General features: G+C 45.3%; 1 protein-coding gene across 3 annotated transcripts; it reads left to right on the top strand.

Annotated features, from left to right (window-relative positions):
- Positions 1-1,938: 1,938 nt before the first annotated feature.
- TXN2 (thioredoxin 2) lies at positions 1,939-18,912 on the top strand. 3 transcript variants are annotated; one of them, XR_009764398.1, is made up of 5 exons: positions 2,089-2,168; positions 5,793-6,073; positions 11,037-11,160; positions 14,147-14,248; positions 18,222-18,310. XR_009764398.1 is itself a non-coding variant. In XM_061639021.1 (4 exons), the coding sequence occupies exons 2-4, from the start codon at positions 5,793-5,795 to the stop codon at positions 18,336-18,338; spliced, it is 522 nt and encodes a 173-aa protein (XP_061495005.1). In that variant the 5' UTR covers positions 1,939-2,042; the 3' UTR covers positions 18,339-18,912. The 3 variants fall into 3 exon arrangements, 2 of the variants coding, with proteins under 2 accessions (XP_061495005.1, XP_061495004.1); XM_061639021.1 differs by lacking the exons at positions 2,089-2,168; positions 14,147-14,248 and adding an exon at positions 1,939-2,042 and having other exon boundaries at positions 18,222-18,912; XM_061639020.1 differs by lacking the exon at positions 14,147-14,248 and having other exon boundaries at positions 18,222-18,912.
- Positions 18,913-20,166: the final 1,254 nt, after the last annotated feature.

Genomic DNA, 20,166 nt, shown 5'->3' with positions numbered 1-20,166 from the left:
TGTTCAATATGAAACTATAGTATTCACTGTATAGGTTGAAGATGGCAACCTTGCTGAAGCTAAGCAAGTTTGGATCTGGTCAGTGCATGAATGGGAGAACACTTGAGAATCCCATGCCTTGAGCTCAGTGGACACAGAATGGGGTATAAATGAAATAAATCATGCCAGAAAATTTAGCCTTCCTGTCCCAAAAGCAGAGGGTCTCCTATTTCTCTAGTCCAAATGCTGAAGCTTGTGGGGGGCATTACCCACTGCAGGTAAACATATGATAGGAACATGTACTTTCCAGAATGGTAAGGAAGGATGGTTTTAAAAGTTAGGTTCAAATTTAAATCCAAATCTGGAATTTTCCTTCCAGTGAGATACAATAAATGATAAACTGAGTCTTTTCTCTCCGTGCACCCCTTCTGCACAGTACCTATTATTAACCCATTTACACTGGAAACTTGCTGTCATGAAGTCAGATCCTTCTGCTCCATATTAAGCACTCCCAACAACCATCTTAAGGGATGCTGAATGTCAACCAAAATAGAATCAAACCATGGCCACTGAGACATGAGGTATCAGCATGCTCAGGGGATCCCTAAGATTTGCCTAAAAGTCTTTTAAAAACAAAAAAAATTAAGGCGCATTCCCCCTCCCATTTTAACACAATGAAAACTGAACATGCTCAGTAGCCACAGGATGCTGTGTCTGTGTGTGTGTCAGAGGGGCAATGGAAAGGAGTAGGGGTGGGGAGGAGAATGGCCTGCTTGAGCTCCATACAGTGTATATGAGGACAGCATGGCAAACCAGCATGAACGAACCTTGAACAACAGCTTTCCTGTTAAAGTGTGAGAATACACTGCAGTATTTTGTTACAGGGCCCACTTGTATGAAATAATGGCCCATCTGGGTTTTGTATTCAAATCAGTAATGTGGGTTTGGATTCCCTGCATCTGTACATAGAATCATAGAATAGCAGAGTTGGAAGGGGCTTATAAGGCCATCAAGTCCAACCTCCTGCTCAATGCAGGAACCCAAATCAAAGCATTCCCGACAGATGGCTGTCCAGCTGCCTTTTGAATGCCTCCAGTGTCGGAGAGCCCACTACCTCTGGTATATGTATTGATACAATAGAATGAAGTAAGGGAAGGCAGAGGGTAGCTCTTGGCTGAGCATAAGCTCAGAGGCACCCTATTTTTTAATTCTATGTCTACCCCCATTCCCAACTCGGCACACCCCACTAGTATTTTATAAGGGTCCCGCAAGCCAGGTCTTCTTTCCCCCTGGAATAAACTTCACCGTGGTGAAGTGCTCTTACTGCTAGTATTAACTGTACCGTTTGATTTTAGCTAACAATTTTACAGCTTTGACACTGTACCATTAAAAAAAATCCGCTCTTGTTTCAGTTGCTGGTTTTAAACTCTCGTTGTTTTAATTGCTATGATGTTTAATTGCTGTCTTACTGATGCTGCAAACAGCTCTGGGAATCATAATGACTGGAAAGCTGTATGCAAATATTGTAAGTCATGAAACAAAAAGTGTGATTTAGATTTGAAGGAAGGATACACAGCGCGCTGTTAAGCGAGCAGAAGCATAAACCCTGAAACAAAAGTTAGAACGGTTAAAAAACACCATCTGAACCGCCATCGTAGGCATGGCCTGCGTACTCTGACCCTAGTCCCCGAGGGCGGGACCGAGGGCACTGTACGGATACATATTTGCTTTGCTATTGGCTCAATGGGCTTTTATAGTAAGGTCAGACCTCCTCAATAGCCAATCACCACACAAGCTGGAAAAAAGTTAACCCTCAGTGTTTGGATCGTCCTCTTTGTAACCAATAAGCACACAGGACAGGCTCCCGTCGGTGGGCATAATGTGCCCCCCTTAGCCAATCACCTCCCAGAGTTCTCAAGGACTAACTTTCGCCAGCCAATCATCAAGATGGCATGTATACTTTTTTTTTTAACCTGCGTCTCTCCTGCCAATCGGCTGGCAGGGTATTTCAGCCTTTCGATTCCGTAGTGTGGCCGGGTGACACTCTTCAGGGGGCCTAAAAGGTGAGACGGCGGAGCGGGGGGGAAAGGTCGCGCTATTTATTTATTTATTTTTGCAGCCGAGGTTTACTTCAGCGCAGAGACTGGTGGGAGGCTGCCCAACCCTGAGGGTCTGCGCAGTAAATGGAGGTGACGATACACTTGCTCGTACCGCTGACTAGAAGCGGAGGGACACTAGGAGAGGAAATCGGTGTACAAGTGAAGCGCTAAGTAGTTATAATAGGCAACGCTCAATTTCAGCCAGAGCTTGATAGATCTAGATGGACTGCTATAGTATTACAGACGGGAGTATCTCTAAACATGTGCAGAGTGCCACTTCCTCATGGCTGAATAACCGTAACCGCGTGTCTCGGCTTAAGAGGAGCATGTTTCCCAGATCGCAGTTTGAAGCTTTGAGTTAGATTTTTAGCTTCAGTTCTTCCTATTTTAGAAATTAAAATAAGAACAGCTGCAGGGTAGAAGTAGCGTTGCCAACTCAGTTTTGGCAGAGTGTCCATGTCTTCTCAGTTACCTAAAGCACAAAAGTTTAGCAGGTGAAACTTTTCTCATCACTTCCCTACCATGTCGGGATGGGAAAAGTTGGCAATCTTAGGTTGGCATTAATAGGGCTGGAGGGTAACAAAAGCAGGACGGAAGGTTGGAGTTCTATATACATTTATATTTTAATGCACTTAGAGCAATTAAATAACACTGTGTCAAGGACAATAATAATTTGTTAATGACATGTACTAAGGTTTGAAATCTTTAGTGTTTTGAAACTTACAATATTGTATAAAAATGTGGTCTGTTACATTTACATGAAACAAATGATGTTTTCTGTATTTTTTTGGAAGCACATTTTAAAGCAAATGCAATAATATTTTAGGGGGAGGCATGCTGCTAGGCAGCAACCAACCAGCCAATGAGTCAAATCTCAAACGTGATAAAGAAAACAAAATTATTTATTTACAAACGCAGTCCTGTTGTTGTTGTTATTTATTAGAATTTATTATCCACCCTTCACCCAGACATCCCAGGGCAGGTTACAACAGTTTTAAAGCACATAATTAAAAACAACCTATATAACATCAGGTTGTGGGTCCTAAAAATATACTTCTCAAGTGTCAAAGGCCAGGATAAAGAGAAGGGTCTTCAGCATTCGCAGAAAGTTGTACAATAAAGCCATGCCCTCTACCGGGTGACCAACCCCCCAAAAAACTTCCCCAAGTGGAACTTGAGATCTGCTGATTTTAAAACCCAAAAGAGTCTGTAGGGAAGGAGGTGGTCTTTCAGATATTTGGGACCTAAGTCGTTTAGGGCTTATAATGCCTACTGTATTTTGAGTATAATGTACTATCAGTGACAGCAGTCACTTTTTGTATTCTGAATAATAAGTTTGTTTATCTTTTGGGACAGTAAATAAAATAATAAATTTTCCATAGCAATTTTGAGGGTGTTGGAAGGGACATCAAAGATCATCTAGTCCTGCCTGTTGATGCAGGAAATCTGCTGTCCAACATTCAGTTAGCCCATTGGTAGTTTTTGTTTTGTTTCTAAATCTGATATTGATGATGATGCCCTCTTTCTCTTCTGCATGCTACTAGCCCCCCTAGAAGTGGCTTGCTGCTGTGGAGATAATAACCTTACAGGCTATAAGAAAGACTGTTGTAGGGGAAAGGTTGCAGCCTGTGGGGCTTTTTAGTTTAGAGAAAAGGCGAGTAAGAAGCAACATGACAGAAGTGTATAAAATTATGCATGGCACTGAGAAGGTGGCTCTTGCATAACACTAGAACTCACAGAGACCCAACGAAGCTGCGTGTTGGAGATTCAGGACAGACAGAAGAAAGTACTTCTTTACACAGCTCATAGTTAAACTATGAAATTTGCTTCCACAGGATGCAGTGGTGGCTGCCAACTTGGATGGCTTTAAAAGAGGATTAGACAAATTCATGGAGCACAAGGCTGTCAGTGGCTGCTAACCGTGATGGCTATGTTCTACCTCCACTTTTGGAGGCAATGAATACTAGTTGTTGGAGACCACAGGAGAGGAAAGTGCTCTTGCACTCAGGTCCCGCTTGTGAACTTCCCATAGGCATCTGGTTGGCCATTGTGAAAACAGGATGCTGATTATTATTTCAGTTTATTATCCGCCCTTCACCCTGAGGTCCCAGGGTGGGTTACAACAGTTTAAAATACAGCATGAAAATGATTAAAAGCCACTTAAAATCATAGCATCACAAAACATAATATGGGCCTGATCTGGCAGACTCTTCTTACGTTCTTAAGGATTGCTGGGATTCTCCAACACTGGAGGCATGCAAGAGGCAGCTGGACAGCTACCTAGCAGGTTTGCTTTAACTTGCAATTAACTTGCAGGGGGTTGGACTCAGTGGCCTTATAGGCCCCTTCCAACTCTATGATTCTGTGATAATATATGTGAAGTGCTTTGAATGCTACATCAATGCTAAGTATGATGGCTCTGCTACCCCTTGTTTGTATCAGATTTGGAGCATATTGCGCTGGAAGAGCAGCTGTGTTGTGGCTGCCAGGTTGCATTTTAAGCATAAATTAAAAAAATAACTTGGGCAGCCTATTGTGCCTCACAGGTTGTTATAATAAGAACCGTAAAGCTTTTTGCCCCACTGAGAAACCAAACAGAAATGACGATGGTAATAGTGTGCTACAAAAATAAGGATGCTGATGTTCCAGTATCTTAACTGGGCTCATGACAGTCAAGTATCAGAGACGCTGCTTTCCAATAAAAACTGTCCAGTGAAAAGACTGATGTCTGCCATCTTAGATTAGGCTAGAATGATAAGACTGGAGAATCTAGGAGCAACCAAGCAGGAGGAGGTTTAAAAAGTGGCCTGTGGTGGAGGGGGTGGCTGATGCCCATTAGGACTGGTAGGGAAGAAGGAGAGGAGACCAACAATAGGGGGAACCAAAGCCAATGACAGGCAGAGCCAACTAATTCTAGTTTTGTCCAGATCTTCCTTCCTTCTGCGTTACAAGGGCTGAAGAAGCGAAGAGCCAGGGCTACCCCCTGGACTGATTGTCAGTAGGAAGGCAGGCAGGTAGGGGCTGGCTGAGGGCAGACTGAGCTTGGCGGGGCAGTGCTCACTTGCCCTAATGGACCAGCCTCCACTGGGAGCAGCTGCCAAACACTCTTCAGTTTTTAAAGAGTGAATCTTTCTTCAGACCATCACAGTTCCATAGAGTAAAGGAAACGTCCTTTCATTCACTATTGACGTATGACCTGACAGCCCTTAAGTGAGACTTGAGCTAAGGGTGGAGATGGTAGATAAGACTGTGACCCAAGAGGTACATTAGGTTAGATGGCAAGCCTATAGACAGGGCCTGTCCTTTTTACTGTTCCTTCGCTCAGTGCTTAGAGGTGTGCACTGTATGTATGATAAATATTATGAGTGTGTCTGAGGCAGCGCACAGCATGAGTGTAGGGCAGTGAAATGCTGGAGGGCACAAATAAGGTGGCGCTGGAAGTGGCAAAGCATTGCCAGAGCCATGTGGGGCAACCCACCTTGGAAATGGAAATGGAACGTTTAAAGTAGACGAGGAGTTTTGGCAGCAGATGAGATGAATGGGGATATGGATAGGGATCTGTGGCATTGACTGGAAAGGGAATGCAGCTGCAAAATAAAGAGCTAGGCTGGGCTTGGGGGGGGATATACAAGTGTTATCCAGGGGACTGTAAGAACCCTCACTTTTGACTTCCCTCCCCCCATTGTGATGCTTTTGTTCACCTTCCTTTTGCAGATGGCCCAAAAACTTCTACTCAGGCCATTCCTCTCCATACCTGCCAAGCAGCTCTCTGCGCCGCTGCGTTCCCAGCCCTCGTTGCTTCTGTGCAGGGTCTTGGCTGTGCCGTGCAACGTCACCTGGCGCCTGCCCTTTCCCTTCACTACTGTGCCTACAACTACTAGGACATTTTCCACTACTCAGGTTTTCAGGCACACCTTTAACATCCAGGATGAGGATGACTTTCAAGACAGAGTTCTGAAAAGCGAGAAGCCGGTGGTGATTGATTTCCATGCTCAGTGAGTACAGAGGGTTTGTTTCTCCTTGGCTTAAAGCTGTCAAAATCCAGGAAGAGACCTAGCACCAGTTCCTGCCCTGTGGCTGGATGTAGCGGGTAGCCAGATTTCCTCAACCCCTCTGGGTCCGCTTCCAGCTATCGGCTCTTCAGTGCAGTGAGGAAGGGGCTTTGATGTGTTACAAAGGATGCCGTTGAAGCTCCTTCCGCTGCGAGAAGATCTTCTGCAAGAAGATCAAAGCAGAGAAAAAAATGTCTCTGCAGGCTCGTCTTCCTTGCAGATATAGTGTATCTTGTGTATTTTGCAACTGCATGCATGCAGTTTTGGGGGATGCAATTGCATTTTGAAATTTCATGTTTTAAACAGCTGTAAGTCAGGGTTTGCAGAACATTATTTGCATTCTTCTGCTGGGAATACTAAATCCTTCTTGCCTTTTGCACAGTCAGAACAGATAAAGGGTGCTAGAGAGTCAAAAAAGTCTATGAAGAAAGTGGAAAATGGAATTTGAGTGGTGTTCACTGGGAATAGATGTGTGTGTGTGTGATTGTGTATGGATCTGGCCCTGCCCTTGTGTTCCCTATTCCAGTATTAGACCATTCCTGGTCAAACTGCTTGGAGGCTTTAATGACAGCAACACTTAGCATGGGAGGCTTGCCCCCAAGTGGCTCAGAGACAGATTCTGTCCTTGCCGGAAAGTCGCTGGCCAATGCTGTGCTTTTTTTGAGGTTGCTATTCTTAAATGGAGGAAGAATAAAAGGGGGAGGGCCACAGCTCAGTGGTAGGGCATCTACTTTGCATGCAGAAAGTTCCAGGTTCATTCCCCAGCATCCATCTCCAGGTACAACTGGGAATGTCCTCTGCCTGAAGCCCTGGGGAGCTGCTGCCAGTCGGTGTAGACAATACCGAGCTGGATGAACCAATGATCTGGCTCGGTATAAGGCGGCTTCCCATGTTCCTAAATTATCATAGCCTCTTTCTGCGGTAAGTTAGCGCTCAGGATTTTTCTAGCCCTGGTGGGGCCTCAAAAATGTGCACTGGGCTTGGCAAGGGTTTTCTTCTAAGAAATGTCTGCTGCAAGAGCTGTTTATGCCTGCCCTACGTGCAGCTCATTTGCCTCCCCCTCCATTCTCCAAATGGCCACCTCCCACATAGCTTGGCCCAAAATGAAGGTAGTTCTTTTGGATTAATTGCAGGGCTGAAACAAACAACACAAGACACTGCTGACCTCCCCATTCTTTTATTAACATATAATGGGCAACAAACTGCAGAGCTCTGCAGTGATCGCTGCCATAGATTTTTTTTATACATGTGTACCGAATACTCTGCGATCTGAGAGGAAAGGGTCTTTTTAGACAAGTCTTTCACAAATCCTTTCAGGACCCATCTTAAGAGAAGAGAAAAATCTGTTGGAGGCTGTTTTTGGATCAAAGCCTAGAGGTTTAGACTAGCAGCACTTGTTCACAACCATAAGCCAAACACAAGCAGATGCAAGGTAAGGGGGCATCAGGGAATCCAGAAACCTTTATTTGTGAAGCACAGCCCCACTGATAAGTGGAAGGAACTGCACAGGCACATTTATAATGTGGCCATGTGTAAAACTTAGGCTGGAAGCTTTTTGGGAAACTACTTCCCATCTCTCAAGGTTGGAGGCCTAGAAGGAATTTAGCTGAATTCTCCCTATAAGGTAAGCTCATCAGCTACTTTCTCTTATTCCTAGGTCTAACGTAAAATGGGAGGTGAGATAAAGGAAGGGAAAAGAAACCCTGTAGGAGGGAACCATTAAGAAGCTGTTCTCCCAGCCTAAAAGGATGCTCATGAAGATCTAGGGGGGAAATAGTCCCAGGCTATGGTCTGAAGGCACATAAGGGTAGCTCCCTGCTGAAGCTAAGCAGCGTCAGGTCTGGTCAGTGCCTGGATGGGAAACCGCCTGGGACGATATGTAAGCCACCTTGGGTTTCTATCATGAAAAGAAAGGCGGGGTATAAATGTAATAAATAAATAAATAGCTGCATCTGACTTTAAACTTTGAATTTTGTGTGTAGCTTTCATGACTTCAAGAAAATGACAGCAATGGAGAGCATCTAAAGCAGGTGTGGGGAGCCTTTGGCCCTCTAGATACTGCAGAACTACAACCCACAAAACTACAGTCCTCAAAGTGGTTTAGTAATAAATGCGTCTTTCCAGGGAACTCTGGGAATTGTAGTTCTGTGAAGGGAATAGGGGTCTCCTAACAACTCTCAGCAGCACCCTTAAATTACAGTTCTCTGGATTCTTTGAGGGAAGCCATGGCGGTTTAAAGTGGTATGATCCTGTTTTAAATATATAGTGCAGATGGGGCCTGATTCTGCCCCTCCCCCAGCTCCTATTTTGAAGAGTGGGGATGAGAGAAAAACATGATAAATTTAGCACTACATCTAGTTCAGTCCTATTTATGACATTCAGGAGAGAAAAAATAGAATAACAACAAACAAGGCTTGCAACTAAATGTTGCAGTGTGCTGCTCAGGGTTCCACTCACTCCACTCATTTCTCTGTCTCTCTTTCCCATCCCTACCCCAGTTTTCCATTTTTAAAATCCAACAATCAGTCAGCATTTTCAGTCTCCATTTAGCCGTTTTTGGTGGGACAGACACACTGGTGCCCAATCCCAGCTACATTGTATCCTTGGATTTCTATAGGTAGCTCTCACTTCCATCCCCAAGGCCATTTAAAAATAGCTTCTCACTGTGAACCAGGAAATGACCTATCCAGACAATGAGATGGTTCTCCTAGACATTTTATATCTCTGTGTCTCAAGCCTCTTTTTCCAGCTACTCTATTCCATTCCCCCTTCTACCTGGTTTTCCTTTTTTTCCCCTTTGCAGCTGGTCAGCATTCCATGGCCACTGAGCATGCTCAGTCCTCATTGGGCTGGTTTATTGCTTTTAGGGGTGAGGGTTCCCCTGATTTTTTTTCCTCAAAAGATTTTTGTCCTTCTGCAAACCTTAGCATTTTCCCAGCCTTGCTTCTGTGTTCCTCTTGCATATACTTCTTCCTGTTTCTTTAGTGTCAAGACTTAAGGAACTGAATTTGAATTAGAATATAGGTAATGGCGAACGACAAAATATCCATTAATTGCAATTTGGCATCTTCCCTCTTCTATGAATTACGTTAATTACACGTAACTAAAATATGCAGCTGCTGGGTTGCATCTTCCTGTTCATTTGTCACAAGTGAAGGGTGGACGTTTTTGTGCATTTATTGTGTGCGTGGCAGCTGTTAGAGCACCCAGGTGCAGGTTACAATATAGCTAGGGTTATTTGCTAGCAATAAAGAGACTCTGCAGCCATCTATGTAGCTGCTTGACCTTTTGGATCAAAACATAATCTAAAAGTTTGACTTGATTGAACTGTGTGAAGTGTCTGCACACAGCTCTTGAATGCTATTGGAATGTTTGTTTTGCTAGACACTTTCAGTGTCAAATTTGGGGAGAGAGAAAGGAAATGAGAACCACCGTGTGGGTGGCTGCTTAGTGACCATGGAAGCAGTGGGAGAGGACTTCCTCTGTATCTTCATTCCACACAGGATTTATGCCAGCCCAAAACAATTGGGCCCAGTCAGCCATGAAGGAGGAAGGTAGCCAAGGCAAGGAATAGCTAGTGTATCCTTGGCCCAGATGTCATTGCATCAAGGTTCAAGGAGATTTTTTCTCTCTTCCCCCCGCCCGCCTCCGTTCCCATACTCTTTCCCTTCGGAAGGGCAAAGTAGAGTATTTTTTAAAATTGATTTCAATGAAACCAAGCAGAACAATAACACAAGTATGTGTGCTTATGTTTCTTTATAACCCAAATGGTACAGAGACATCATTTCACTATCCTACCTCAGATTTGGTACAAAATTTATTATAGTAGGTTTCGCAAGAGCCCTTGATGCATGAAGTTTCTTCTACACAGGTGTAAACTGGGGGGAACCTCCTGTGAACACTGTCCTATGATGATACCCCAAGTGTTTCTTTTGCTATGGGTACAACAGATGGGAACCAGCAATGGGTTCCTCAGTGAGCTTACTCTGAGCAAAACAGACAGATGCGTGATCCTCAGACATGCTGATAATTGGGCTTTTCTTACCCTGGTTTCTGCCTGCATAGGGAAGGGTCCTAAGATGTTTTAAGACACCACTGGGTGGGTTCCTATATTCAGTTTGGGCAACATGTATCTAATTTTCTCTTTAGAATTTTGCTTCTCTTTTTAGGAAACAGCCTAGTGTTTAAAACAGTGCTCCCTGAACCAGTCATATGCCGCAGTTTGACACATTGCGGCAATCTTTCCCAACCTGGTGTCCTCCAAACATTACTGGACTACAACTCCCATCACCCCCAAGCAGCATGGCCAATGGTCTGGGATGATGGGAGTTGTAGTCCAAAACCTCTGGAGGGCACCAGGTTGGGGAAGGCTGCATTACGGTACTCATATGTTAATCAAAATGATCACATGGCAACTTGTGTGTGCAAAGTCACCCTCATTTAAGTCTTAGAGCATAGATGAGTGGCTCTTGGGTCACTTTGTAAAGGGAATGTAAGAAAGACCCAATAAGATTTTAAAGGACTCTTGATGAAAATGGGATTCTCCTCCTTTTTGTCCCTCATTCACCCATGGCACAAACAGCATGAAAAGAAGCTCAAAGGTACCTTTTAGTGTCACATGCAGAAAACGCCTTTAGCAGTCTGTAAACTGCTGCTTGTAACTCTTGGCATGTTAGTAGTCAAACAGTTGTAAACCTGCCAAGCCTGTACACACTGTTCTTTAATGTAACAATTCAGACATCAATATCAAGCTTGATATTTAAAGTTCAGAGGGTTCTCCTGTGGCTGTTAAACTTAAAGGTCAGCATACCCCCATTAAATGAGGGAGGAGGGGCTCAGTGTGTTTTGAAAAGCTCCCTCAGTTTTTTCCTGACTAAACTCTGAATTCCTCCCCCCACCCTTGAAGGTGGTGTGGTCCCTGCAAGATCTTAGGCCCCAGACTAGAAAAGCTGGTGGCCAAACAGAACGGAAAGGTGTTGATGGCAAAAGTGGACATTGACGATCACACAGACCTAGCCCTTGAATACAAGGTAAGTGCCGTAAATCTCCTGTGATGTATACATATTATACACTGTATAAAACAACCTAACTTGCTTTTGCTTTTTGTTTGTTCTGATTGCTATATTTAGATTTAGCAGGGGGGTTCCTTCTCTTTCATTCATTCTTTCTTTCTGCCTCCGTTGGCTAAATTTAGAACTCTTTGCAAGGGCTTCACAGCTGGTATAGCACAGTGGGGAGGAGAGTCTGGCTGGGAGTCCAGAGTCTGTGAGTTCAAATCCCCACTCGTGTCTCCTGGGTGTCAAGGGCCAGCTAAAGATCACCTCCACAGTAAGTGGCTCAGGGGTTACATGCCCTGCCACCTGTGCAGCCGTGGGCAAGCTGCATAATCCCAAGGAGCCCAGTGGCCCCTCAGCTGGTAGTTGCGGACAAGGAAGAGGCTGGCTTGTGCAGCTGTGGCAAGCTGAGCAGGCCCTAGCCAGCTGGGGAGGACTAACCTCAGAGGGAGGCAATAGTAAACCCCCTCTGAATACCACTTACCATGAATTTCCTATTCGTAAGTCAGGATCAACTTGAAGGCAGTCCGTTTCCATTTTGCAAGGGCTGGGATGGCAGAAGAGCCCAAGGAATGGAGCTACAAGGATTCACGAGTCAGACACTGGAAATAAATATCATGGGGGTGAAACAGGGAGCTATATGGGCACAAAGGGGGCCCATTTCTAATCTGTCATTTCATCCTGCCCCCATTCACACTTTTCAGCCTTTCCTATCACTTAAATGAGCATCTGTAGGGTGTTTGGCCCTGTATAAAACACAAAAGTAACAGGGCCCTTCTCTAGAGGACTCGCAGTCTCAAGTGAAATAGACAAGAGAGGCGATGGGCGATGAGGCCGTTCAGTAAATTAGTCGGGAAGATGTGGTCGAAGAGAGATGAAGCTCTAGTGGGCCAAGGAAGGAGAAGGGCCATTGCTCAGTGGCAGAGAATCTGCCTTGCATGCAGAAGGTCCCAAGTTCAATCCCCAGCCGTGGAGAACTGCTGCCTGTCAGTGTAGACAATACTGAGCTAAATGGACCAAATGTCTGACTTGGTATAAAGCAGCTTCCTATGTTTTGTGGGTGGGGAGAGAGAATCTCCTGGGTGATGACAGAAGACACCATTGAGCAGCCAGTCGGTCTTGATCGTCACTGTGTGGGAAGTTGAACTGAGAGCAATTGTCTTATGAAGAATGCAGTGGGGGAGGCAAGCATTGGTTGGCTTAGAAGATGGCAGGACTACAAAGAGTTAAGAATAGTCTTTGTAACCAAGGTGATCACAAGCAGAGATGTTCATGCTGTTCAAATGAAACCCATGTTTGCAAGACATATTTCCAGATAATAAGCCGAGAAACTTGTTATTTTTTTCCTCTTCCCCTGCTTGTTCACTCTCTCCCTCCCCCCCCAGGAATCCTTCCTGAATCTGCTGCCAGATTCAATATGTAGAGTTTTGCAGAAAGCCAGTAGTCCTTTCCATGGCATTCATGCTTAAGGCCCAAGAAGAGTTTTGGGTTTAATAGTCTGATATTTAAATATCAATGGTTAGAGGGGCAGTGCAAATTGGGGGTGCTTGGTCTTTCCTCCACATCCTCCCTTAAGCGGGAGCCCATAGCTCAGTGGTACAGCACACACTTTGCATGCGTAAGGATCCAGATTATGTCTCCACTTAGAACAGGTCCCATTAGGAGGGACCAAGCGGCCTAAGATCTTAGAAAGCTGCTGCTAGGTGAAGTAAGTGATTCCAGGCTAAGTGGACCAGTGTCCTGGTTCTTTCCCCCAGGCACCTGGTTGGCCACTGTGAGAACAGGATGTTGGACTAGATGGGCCACTGGCCTGATCCAGCAGTCTCTTCTTATGTTCTTATGTTTGCATAAGGCAGTTTCATATGGCAAGAGTAAAAACAAACCACCTTTCTGCTTGTGACCTTAGGATCCTAAACAATTTTCTCCTCCCGTAAGGTTTTCAAGGCTTTCTTTCTAGCCCTGTGGATTCCCTGCAAATTACCAGTAAACCTCCCACTCCTCTCTGTCTCTCTGCACTTCTGTTTACAAGACAGCGGCCCAACATCTCAGCCTGAAAATTTCGCAACAACCTCTTTGCAGCAGTAGATTCTTTAGAAGGGAGAGGAGGGAGGGAGTGACCCCCACTGTGAGGCTTGGAATGCCTGTGCATTCCTTCACATGGGCCCTGACCTGCCCCAGGCTCCATGCTGTCCCAATGGAGCATCCATCCATGAAGTATTTTCCTGCTGAGAAAAAACTTCACAAGGACTTTTCCCTGAGTGGATTCTGCGCAAGCCAAGCTTTATTCTCTGATTCTCAAACAGGGAAGGCATTTGGACACTGCGAGCCAAAGCCTTGGTGGGGGTGGTGCTGCTGCTCCTTTAGCACTTGCTGGTGAAGAGGCTGGGCACCTCCTGCAAGCTTATTTTATGGCCTGGGGCAAATACCCCATTTGTTAAATGGGTGGGCCAGTCGTGTCATTGGGCTATTTGCACTGCACATTTAATGTCACTTTAAACAGTCATGGCTTCCCCCAAAGAATCCTGGGAACTGCAGTTTGTTAAGGGTGATGAGAGTTGTTAGGAGACCCATACTCCCTATAAAGCTACAGTTCCCAGAATGGTTTAACAATCAGTCCTTCTTCCCAAGGAACTCTGGGAATTGTAGTTCCCAAGATTCTTTGGAGAAAATCCCGCTACAGTTCCCAGGATTCTTTGGGGGAAGCAAAAACTCTTTATGACTCTTGTCTCTTCCTTTTGCTTAGTCAGTTCTCTTCCCCACCCCATCCCTGGCTGGGGGCCTCTCCTCACTTGTAACTTCTCCCATGGTTTCCAGAAAAGCAGGAAGAGAGGACTGTCTCAGCCTGTCACCACCTTGCCTTGAACTCTTCTCCCCGCCAGCCCACATTGGCTTCTTGCCACCATTTCTGTTATGTTCCAGTTGAGTCAGTAGTGTTCCAGTGATGACCCTTCTCTTTGTACAGCCACTGGGGGATCTGTAGATTGGACTGTGACTGAAATGAACAAAAGAAACTGCTGGCCTCCTTTACCCAGAGCCCTATTGTCCCACTGCCATAGCATGACCGGTAACAAAATGTTGTTGTTGATAATAATAATAATCATTTACTGCTTTTCAGTTGGCTCTAACAAAGTGCTTTACATAAAATGATTACAACGATATAAGCATCAATAAACATTATACATTAAAAATTAAAGACATCTATTAGGCATGAAGAAGCTATTTCTGTTTCTTCTCCCCGTCCCTCACGATGCTTCTTCAGAAGCCCCTCTGTGGCAGTTGGGGAAGGGAGTGGAATCCCTCACGGGGTACGGGGTGAGCTGGAGAGTGGGTCAGCTGCTTCCTTACTTCTTTTTGCTATTAATATTTTTCATCACACATTCTTGTAACACAAACAATTGAGGTAGGAATCAAACAGCACAGGGACTTAGGAAGCTGCCTGTTCAGAGTCATGCCACTGGTCCGTCAAGCACAACCTTGTCTACACTAACTGGAAGCAGCTCTTCACGGTTTCATACAGGGGTCACTTTCCCAGGCCTACCTGGAGATGCTGGGGGTTGAACCTGGGACCTTCTGCGTGCAAAGCAGATGATCTACCACTGCCTTACAGCCCTTCCCTGTTGAAAAGAGTATATTGGGGGGAGGGGAAATAACAGCAGCTCAGGCATAACCATGTATTCTCTCTCACTCACTCACACACACACATACACACACATTTGCGCTGTCAAGCATATAATTATCAGTGTTATATATGATATTCAAATCTGCCTGCCTAACACCTTCATACAACTTGATTCAGCTTCAGACCCTAATTAATGAGAGTAAACTTTCTGAAGAGTCTTTCCCCGTTTTCAAAGAATGGATCCTTTAGTGTTGCCATTCCAGCAACAGAGAACATTTGATGCCGGTCCTCTATTGCACTTGTATTTTTCAAGTGTCAGTAATTAAATACGGAGTTTAAGACTGGCTTGGTATGGATAGAGAACAATTAAATGTTCTGCACCCTATGGATCTCTGCCTACCATAGAAAGCCCCGTAATATTAAACTGCAGAAGGAAAGAATGACTCAGCAGTCAGTGTTGTTTGCACTCTGCCCAGAAGACCCTGCTCCACCTCAGACTTCCTGTGTGACTTTGACAAGCTCTATTTATACAGCTTGCTCCTCCCCTTGCAACTGGAATTTGGGCATGGGGAAAGGGAATGCTGGATCCTTGCTCTGTTAAGTGGTGATACTGATCATTTCTGTCCCACATGTCCCCAGAAGGATGCAAATAAAGCATCAGTCAAGTTCTTGCCAAAAAAAAGAGAGGAGCTCTCTTGGGAACGTTTTGAGGGCCTGGAGTGAAGTTCTATAGTTGCCCCCTAGAGGGCAGTAAAGAACATCAATTCAACAAAAATCTAATAATTTGCTTGTTGAATCTTCACTAGGTTTTCCATTAAAAAACCCATCCTGGATTAACCATGGAATGTGGCACTCTTAAGGAACTACTCTGCATTGGCCAGCAGAGGGGAAAGGGTGGGGCCCAATTAAAAGAGGCCGTCTGTTGGAAAAGAGAAGCCAGATCTCCCAGGGCTTTCCAGTGGGGTGGGTTTGCGTGTGGCAAATTGCTGATGGCAGCAAGATGTAGCGCAGCCGGCAGCATGTCTGATGAGAAAGCGCATTCCAGGGATGGACAGCATGCAAGATAAGGATGGGACCTGACCTAGTGGCTGAGCTGTCTGCAGATAAGGGCGCCAGAGGAGCTGTGGAATGTGTCAGCCCCTTCTGAAATATTTACAAAAATTCCTCGCTTGTCAGTCTCTGGACTCTTTAATGGGCTGGCTCACATGTGGGGCCCATAGCCTGCGGTTGTCAAGCCTTGTAGTGTTAGGCCCTGCAGCACTGATATGGGAACTTGTTCAGAGCCCGGCTAGCAATCCCCTTCCAGGCATCTTCCCGCTGTTGCCTGATCCGAGCTATCCTCTTATTGTTAGTAGCAAATGGACAGGAAAAAGCTGATTTGAAGGGGGGCAGAGTAGGAGCAGGATGCCACATAACTCCAGACTGCACATATCCCTAGTTGGCCTGTGTGCATTCAAGAGTTGTGTCCCACAAGCTCAGAAATGGGAAGGCCTGAGTACGTCTGTTTAAAGCACAGTTTGGGGAACCCTCCAGATGTTGTTGGACTGCAGCTCCCCTCATCTTCACTTTTGACAATTGACCATGCTGGCTGGGGCTGATGGGAAATGGAGTCCAACAGCATTCAGGGGGCGGCTACAGGTTCCCCATCTCTGGTTTAAAGCCTTGTGCTAGTTCCCATGGGTGCAAATAATAGTTTTGAAAGTGTGTAGCAAATCTCTGGGCAAGCCTCTGAAGCCACAGGGGTGGGGTGAACAGGAATTCCAGAAGATAAAGGCTTCATTGCCCTTCCTGTGACGAGCAGAATGGACTGTACCGAATCAGCAACTGTAGAGTCTTCCCTGCCCGTCTATCTGCGCACGCCCCCTTGAAGCTGCACCGTGTTTGTATATGTCATACTCGCACTTGACAACTTTGACACTGCAAAGGTGGATACATTCATCTGTTTGTCTCCCCGCTTCCTTATGGGCACAGTTAAAAAGCCACATTTAGGGGTAAGGAATTTAAGCTAGGAGCGACATCTGCAGAACTGGGGTACTGCTGTATGTGAGCTTGATGGGCAGATGCGAGCTGGAAATAAATGATTGGGAGCTAAGAAGGAACTTGGTAGCTATAACCATATACCCTCCATCGGTACTATCAACTCTACATAGCCATAAACCTGTGCCGCTAGGGGATGGGGGATTAACACTAACTTACCTCATGGGCAAAGGTGACAGACAAACATGCCTCTGGCAGAGCTACACAAAATACATGGCGAGCTTTGAAGCAGCTACAGCAGGTGTGGGAACCTTTGGCCTTCCACGTGTTGCTGAACTACAGCTCCCATCAACCCTAACAAGCATGGCCATCAGCCAGGGCTGATAGGAGATGTAGTTCAGCAACATCTGGAGGGTCAAAGTTCAGCAACAGAGTACTTCCTGGTCAACTCTTCCTCTACCTGAGAGCTTACTTTTCAGAAAGTTGGTGATGCAGCCTTATAGCTGGGCAAAGTCTCCACCTTCCCTCTAGCCCAGGGATGGGCAATCTGCAGCCCTCCAGGTGTTTCTGGACTTCATCTCTTATCAGTGTCAGCCAGCATGGCCAATGGTCAAAGTCGATTATGGGAGTTGTATTCCAACAGCATCTGGAGAGCCACAGGTTCCCCCAGCCCTGCTTTAGGCTGCAATCCAATACATGTCTACTCAAAAGTAAGCTCCATTGGGTTCAATGGGACTTACTCCCAGGTAAGTGTGTATTGGATTGTTACAGCCTAAGTCCCACTCATCATAGAGGCACTGAAATTAATGAACATAAGTTAGTCATATCCATTAACTCCAGTTGGTCTACTCTGAGTAGGGCTAGTGTTAAATGCCACCCCAGGCTATTAGAAATTCCATTGGTCCCAATGCTGAAAAAGCCAAAATGTTTTCGAACTTGTGGCCCTCTAGATGTTGCTGGACTACAACTCCCATCTTTCCCTGACCTTTGGCCCAGACCACGCTAGCTGGGGCTGATGGGAGTTGTAGTTGAACAATATCTGGAGGACCACAGGTTACCCACTCCTGCCTTACTGGAACCCTTGGGGGACGGTGCATTTGTTAACACACCAAGTAGATGAGTATTTGGAACTTTAGACTGAAACTCCCTTTCTACAAAATGTAAACTCCATGTTGGAACTGAATGTCTGAGACCACATTTTTATAAACCAAAAACAACCCCCTCCTCCCCCCACCCCCCACCCCCCACCCCCGCAGTTTAAGTGATACTGCTCAATTTCCTACAAACTCCAATAAGAGGAAAAATTAATCATTCACCTCTTTAAAGCATCTGATCTTTGTTTTAATGTTTACTTTGCCTTTTGAAACGATGTTCACAGGTCAGTGGAATGCAGCTATTCATTTTGCTCCTGGTCTCTCTCTCTTTGTGTCCTTGTTCCCAGGTTTCAGCAGTGCCCACAGTCTTAGCTATGAAGAATGGTGATGTGGTGGATCAGTTTGTGGGGGTAAAGGACGAGGATCAGCTGGAAGCCTTCCTCAAGAAACTTATTGGGCCCTGAGCAACTGAGGACAAAACTGTGTCAAACATGCCCCAGGATTCCTTGCATTTCCCCTTTTCTTTTTTGAACCTAGTTCCTTGGGTAGGAATGAGGAACAGTCCTGGAGGAGCTGGCCTATTGTCCAGTTTTAGGAAGGAGCGGATTGTGCCATTCTTGCCCTTCCTTCTCCCTTCAGGGGATGGTTGGTTGCTCTGCGGTGGAGGAAGAACAGAGTCTGCTGCCTGCTAGCAAAAAACCAGTAGCAAGAAATGCATGATTCCTACAGAGAGTGCATGGAGAAGCTTTCCCCACTCATCCGCTCCAGTCTGTATGCAGCAGGGCTAATAACTGCTGCCTATGAGAGATGCTGGCCGAGTTGGTTTGATAACTGGTTCCCCTGCTTCATCTCACCAGTCTGTGTCCATTTGCCCCACCCCACAAAATCTCTGTCCAAGGGTAGCTCTAAATAACCTGCAGCTCTTTGGTTGCTGGTCCCCCTTCTCCTGTTTATAAACTGAATAAAAAGAAACATCATTTGGAATCTTTTTTTCTTTTTGGTAGATCTGTAATAAAGACAGCTTTAGTAACGACTTCACTCTGGTTTTGTAGATAATTCTTCATGAGTTGAGAGATAGGATTCCTCCCTTACACTTGAAAGCTAAAGTTCTTTGACTTGGTTTGGGTGGTTGGGTGTCCAAATAGGGAAGTATTGACAAGGAAAGTCTTCATATCACCCACTCTTAACCAAGCTAAAATATACTTGGACTGTCCATTGAAATGACATCTTTCATCACAGTAATAATATAAAAATTGACCATTTCTTACCCTTTAATGCAGGGATGGGGAACTTGGGTGGTCCTCCAGTTGTTTTTGGGCTCCGTCTCCCATCCGCCTGAGCCAGCATGGCCAATCAATGGTCAGGGATGATTGGAGCTGTAATCCAGCAACATCTGGAGAGCTGCAAACTCCCCACTACTCCTTTAATAGCATTCTTACCATCTACTGCCTGAAATGGACTGCTTTGCCTTCATTAACAGTTAGGGGCCAGTCCTGAAGGTAGCCACTGAAATGAATGCGCCAGAAGTTTTCAGTAATGAATATGAATGCTTTCCTATGCCACCTGCAGGTTATTTTTTGGGAATCTTCATTAAGGGATGGTGAATTGGCAAATAGAATAAATGGGATTGGAAACAGGCTAGCCAAATTCATAGAAAATAAAACATTGGTGACTATTCTCTAAGGTCCAAGCATTCTCTGTTTTTGTTGAGAATGGCCAAAAGGTTAAATAGTCAGAATGTGGAAGCAGTAGATAGGTTGGAGTTCTCTGTCAGTTCCGTGAGCTGCTACACATTTCCTGTAAAACAGGGATACTAATCCTTGCCAGAGGCAGATCGCATAATGAATACTTCTTGAAAGCCTTGACATGGCTGCTATTGGAGAGACAGGATACTGAGCTAACTGCTCACCATCTGACCCAAATAAAACCATTCCATTTTATTTATTTATTTTACTGCATAAGCCTGAGGAAATTCCTTTTTTGGGGGGGGGGCACTGGTGAATCATTGCATCAATTGGGTCTCCAAGGCATGGTTTATAGAATGCCCAACCACCTGTGATGAGAGCACTCTCAGCCACGGGCACAGGTGAGATTTTGGACCCAGCCACCCATTACTGTTGTGACTTCTGAGAACTCAAGTTGATGCAGCTGCTTACTGCAGAGCAAGAGTTTCGGGAGAAGTGCAGCCAAAACAAGCCACAGTCTGGTCTTCCCTTTTGCCTGGCGGTTCTACCCTAAGCTCTTTAGAAAGAAATCTCACTTCAAGCTGTAAAGCTGCAGGAGAAATGTTAC

Source organism: Rhineura floridana, chromosome 8 (assembly GCF_030035675.1).
Source record: "Rhineura floridana isolate rRhiFlo1 chromosome 8, rRhiFlo1.hap2, whole genome shotgun sequence".
In the NCBI taxonomy this organism is placed as follows: domain Eukaryota; kingdom Metazoa; phylum Chordata; class Lepidosauria; order Squamata; family Rhineuridae; genus Rhineura; species Rhineura floridana.
Note: the sequence above shows the minus strand (reverse complement) of the source record. Positions and strands in the feature narration are given on the sequence as shown.

Bases quoted from the DNA above. Each gene is read 5' to 3' on its own strand.
- TXN2 (XM_061639020.1), top strand. The intron at 6,074-11,036 runs GTGAGTACAGAG...CCACCCTTGAAG, and splicing joins GTGATTGATTTCCATGCTCA to GTGGTGTGGTCCCTGCAAGA. The intron at 11,161-18,221 runs GTAAGTGCCGTA...CCTTGTTCCCAG, and splicing joins ACCTAGCCCTTGAATACAAG to GTTTCAGCAGTGCCCACAGT.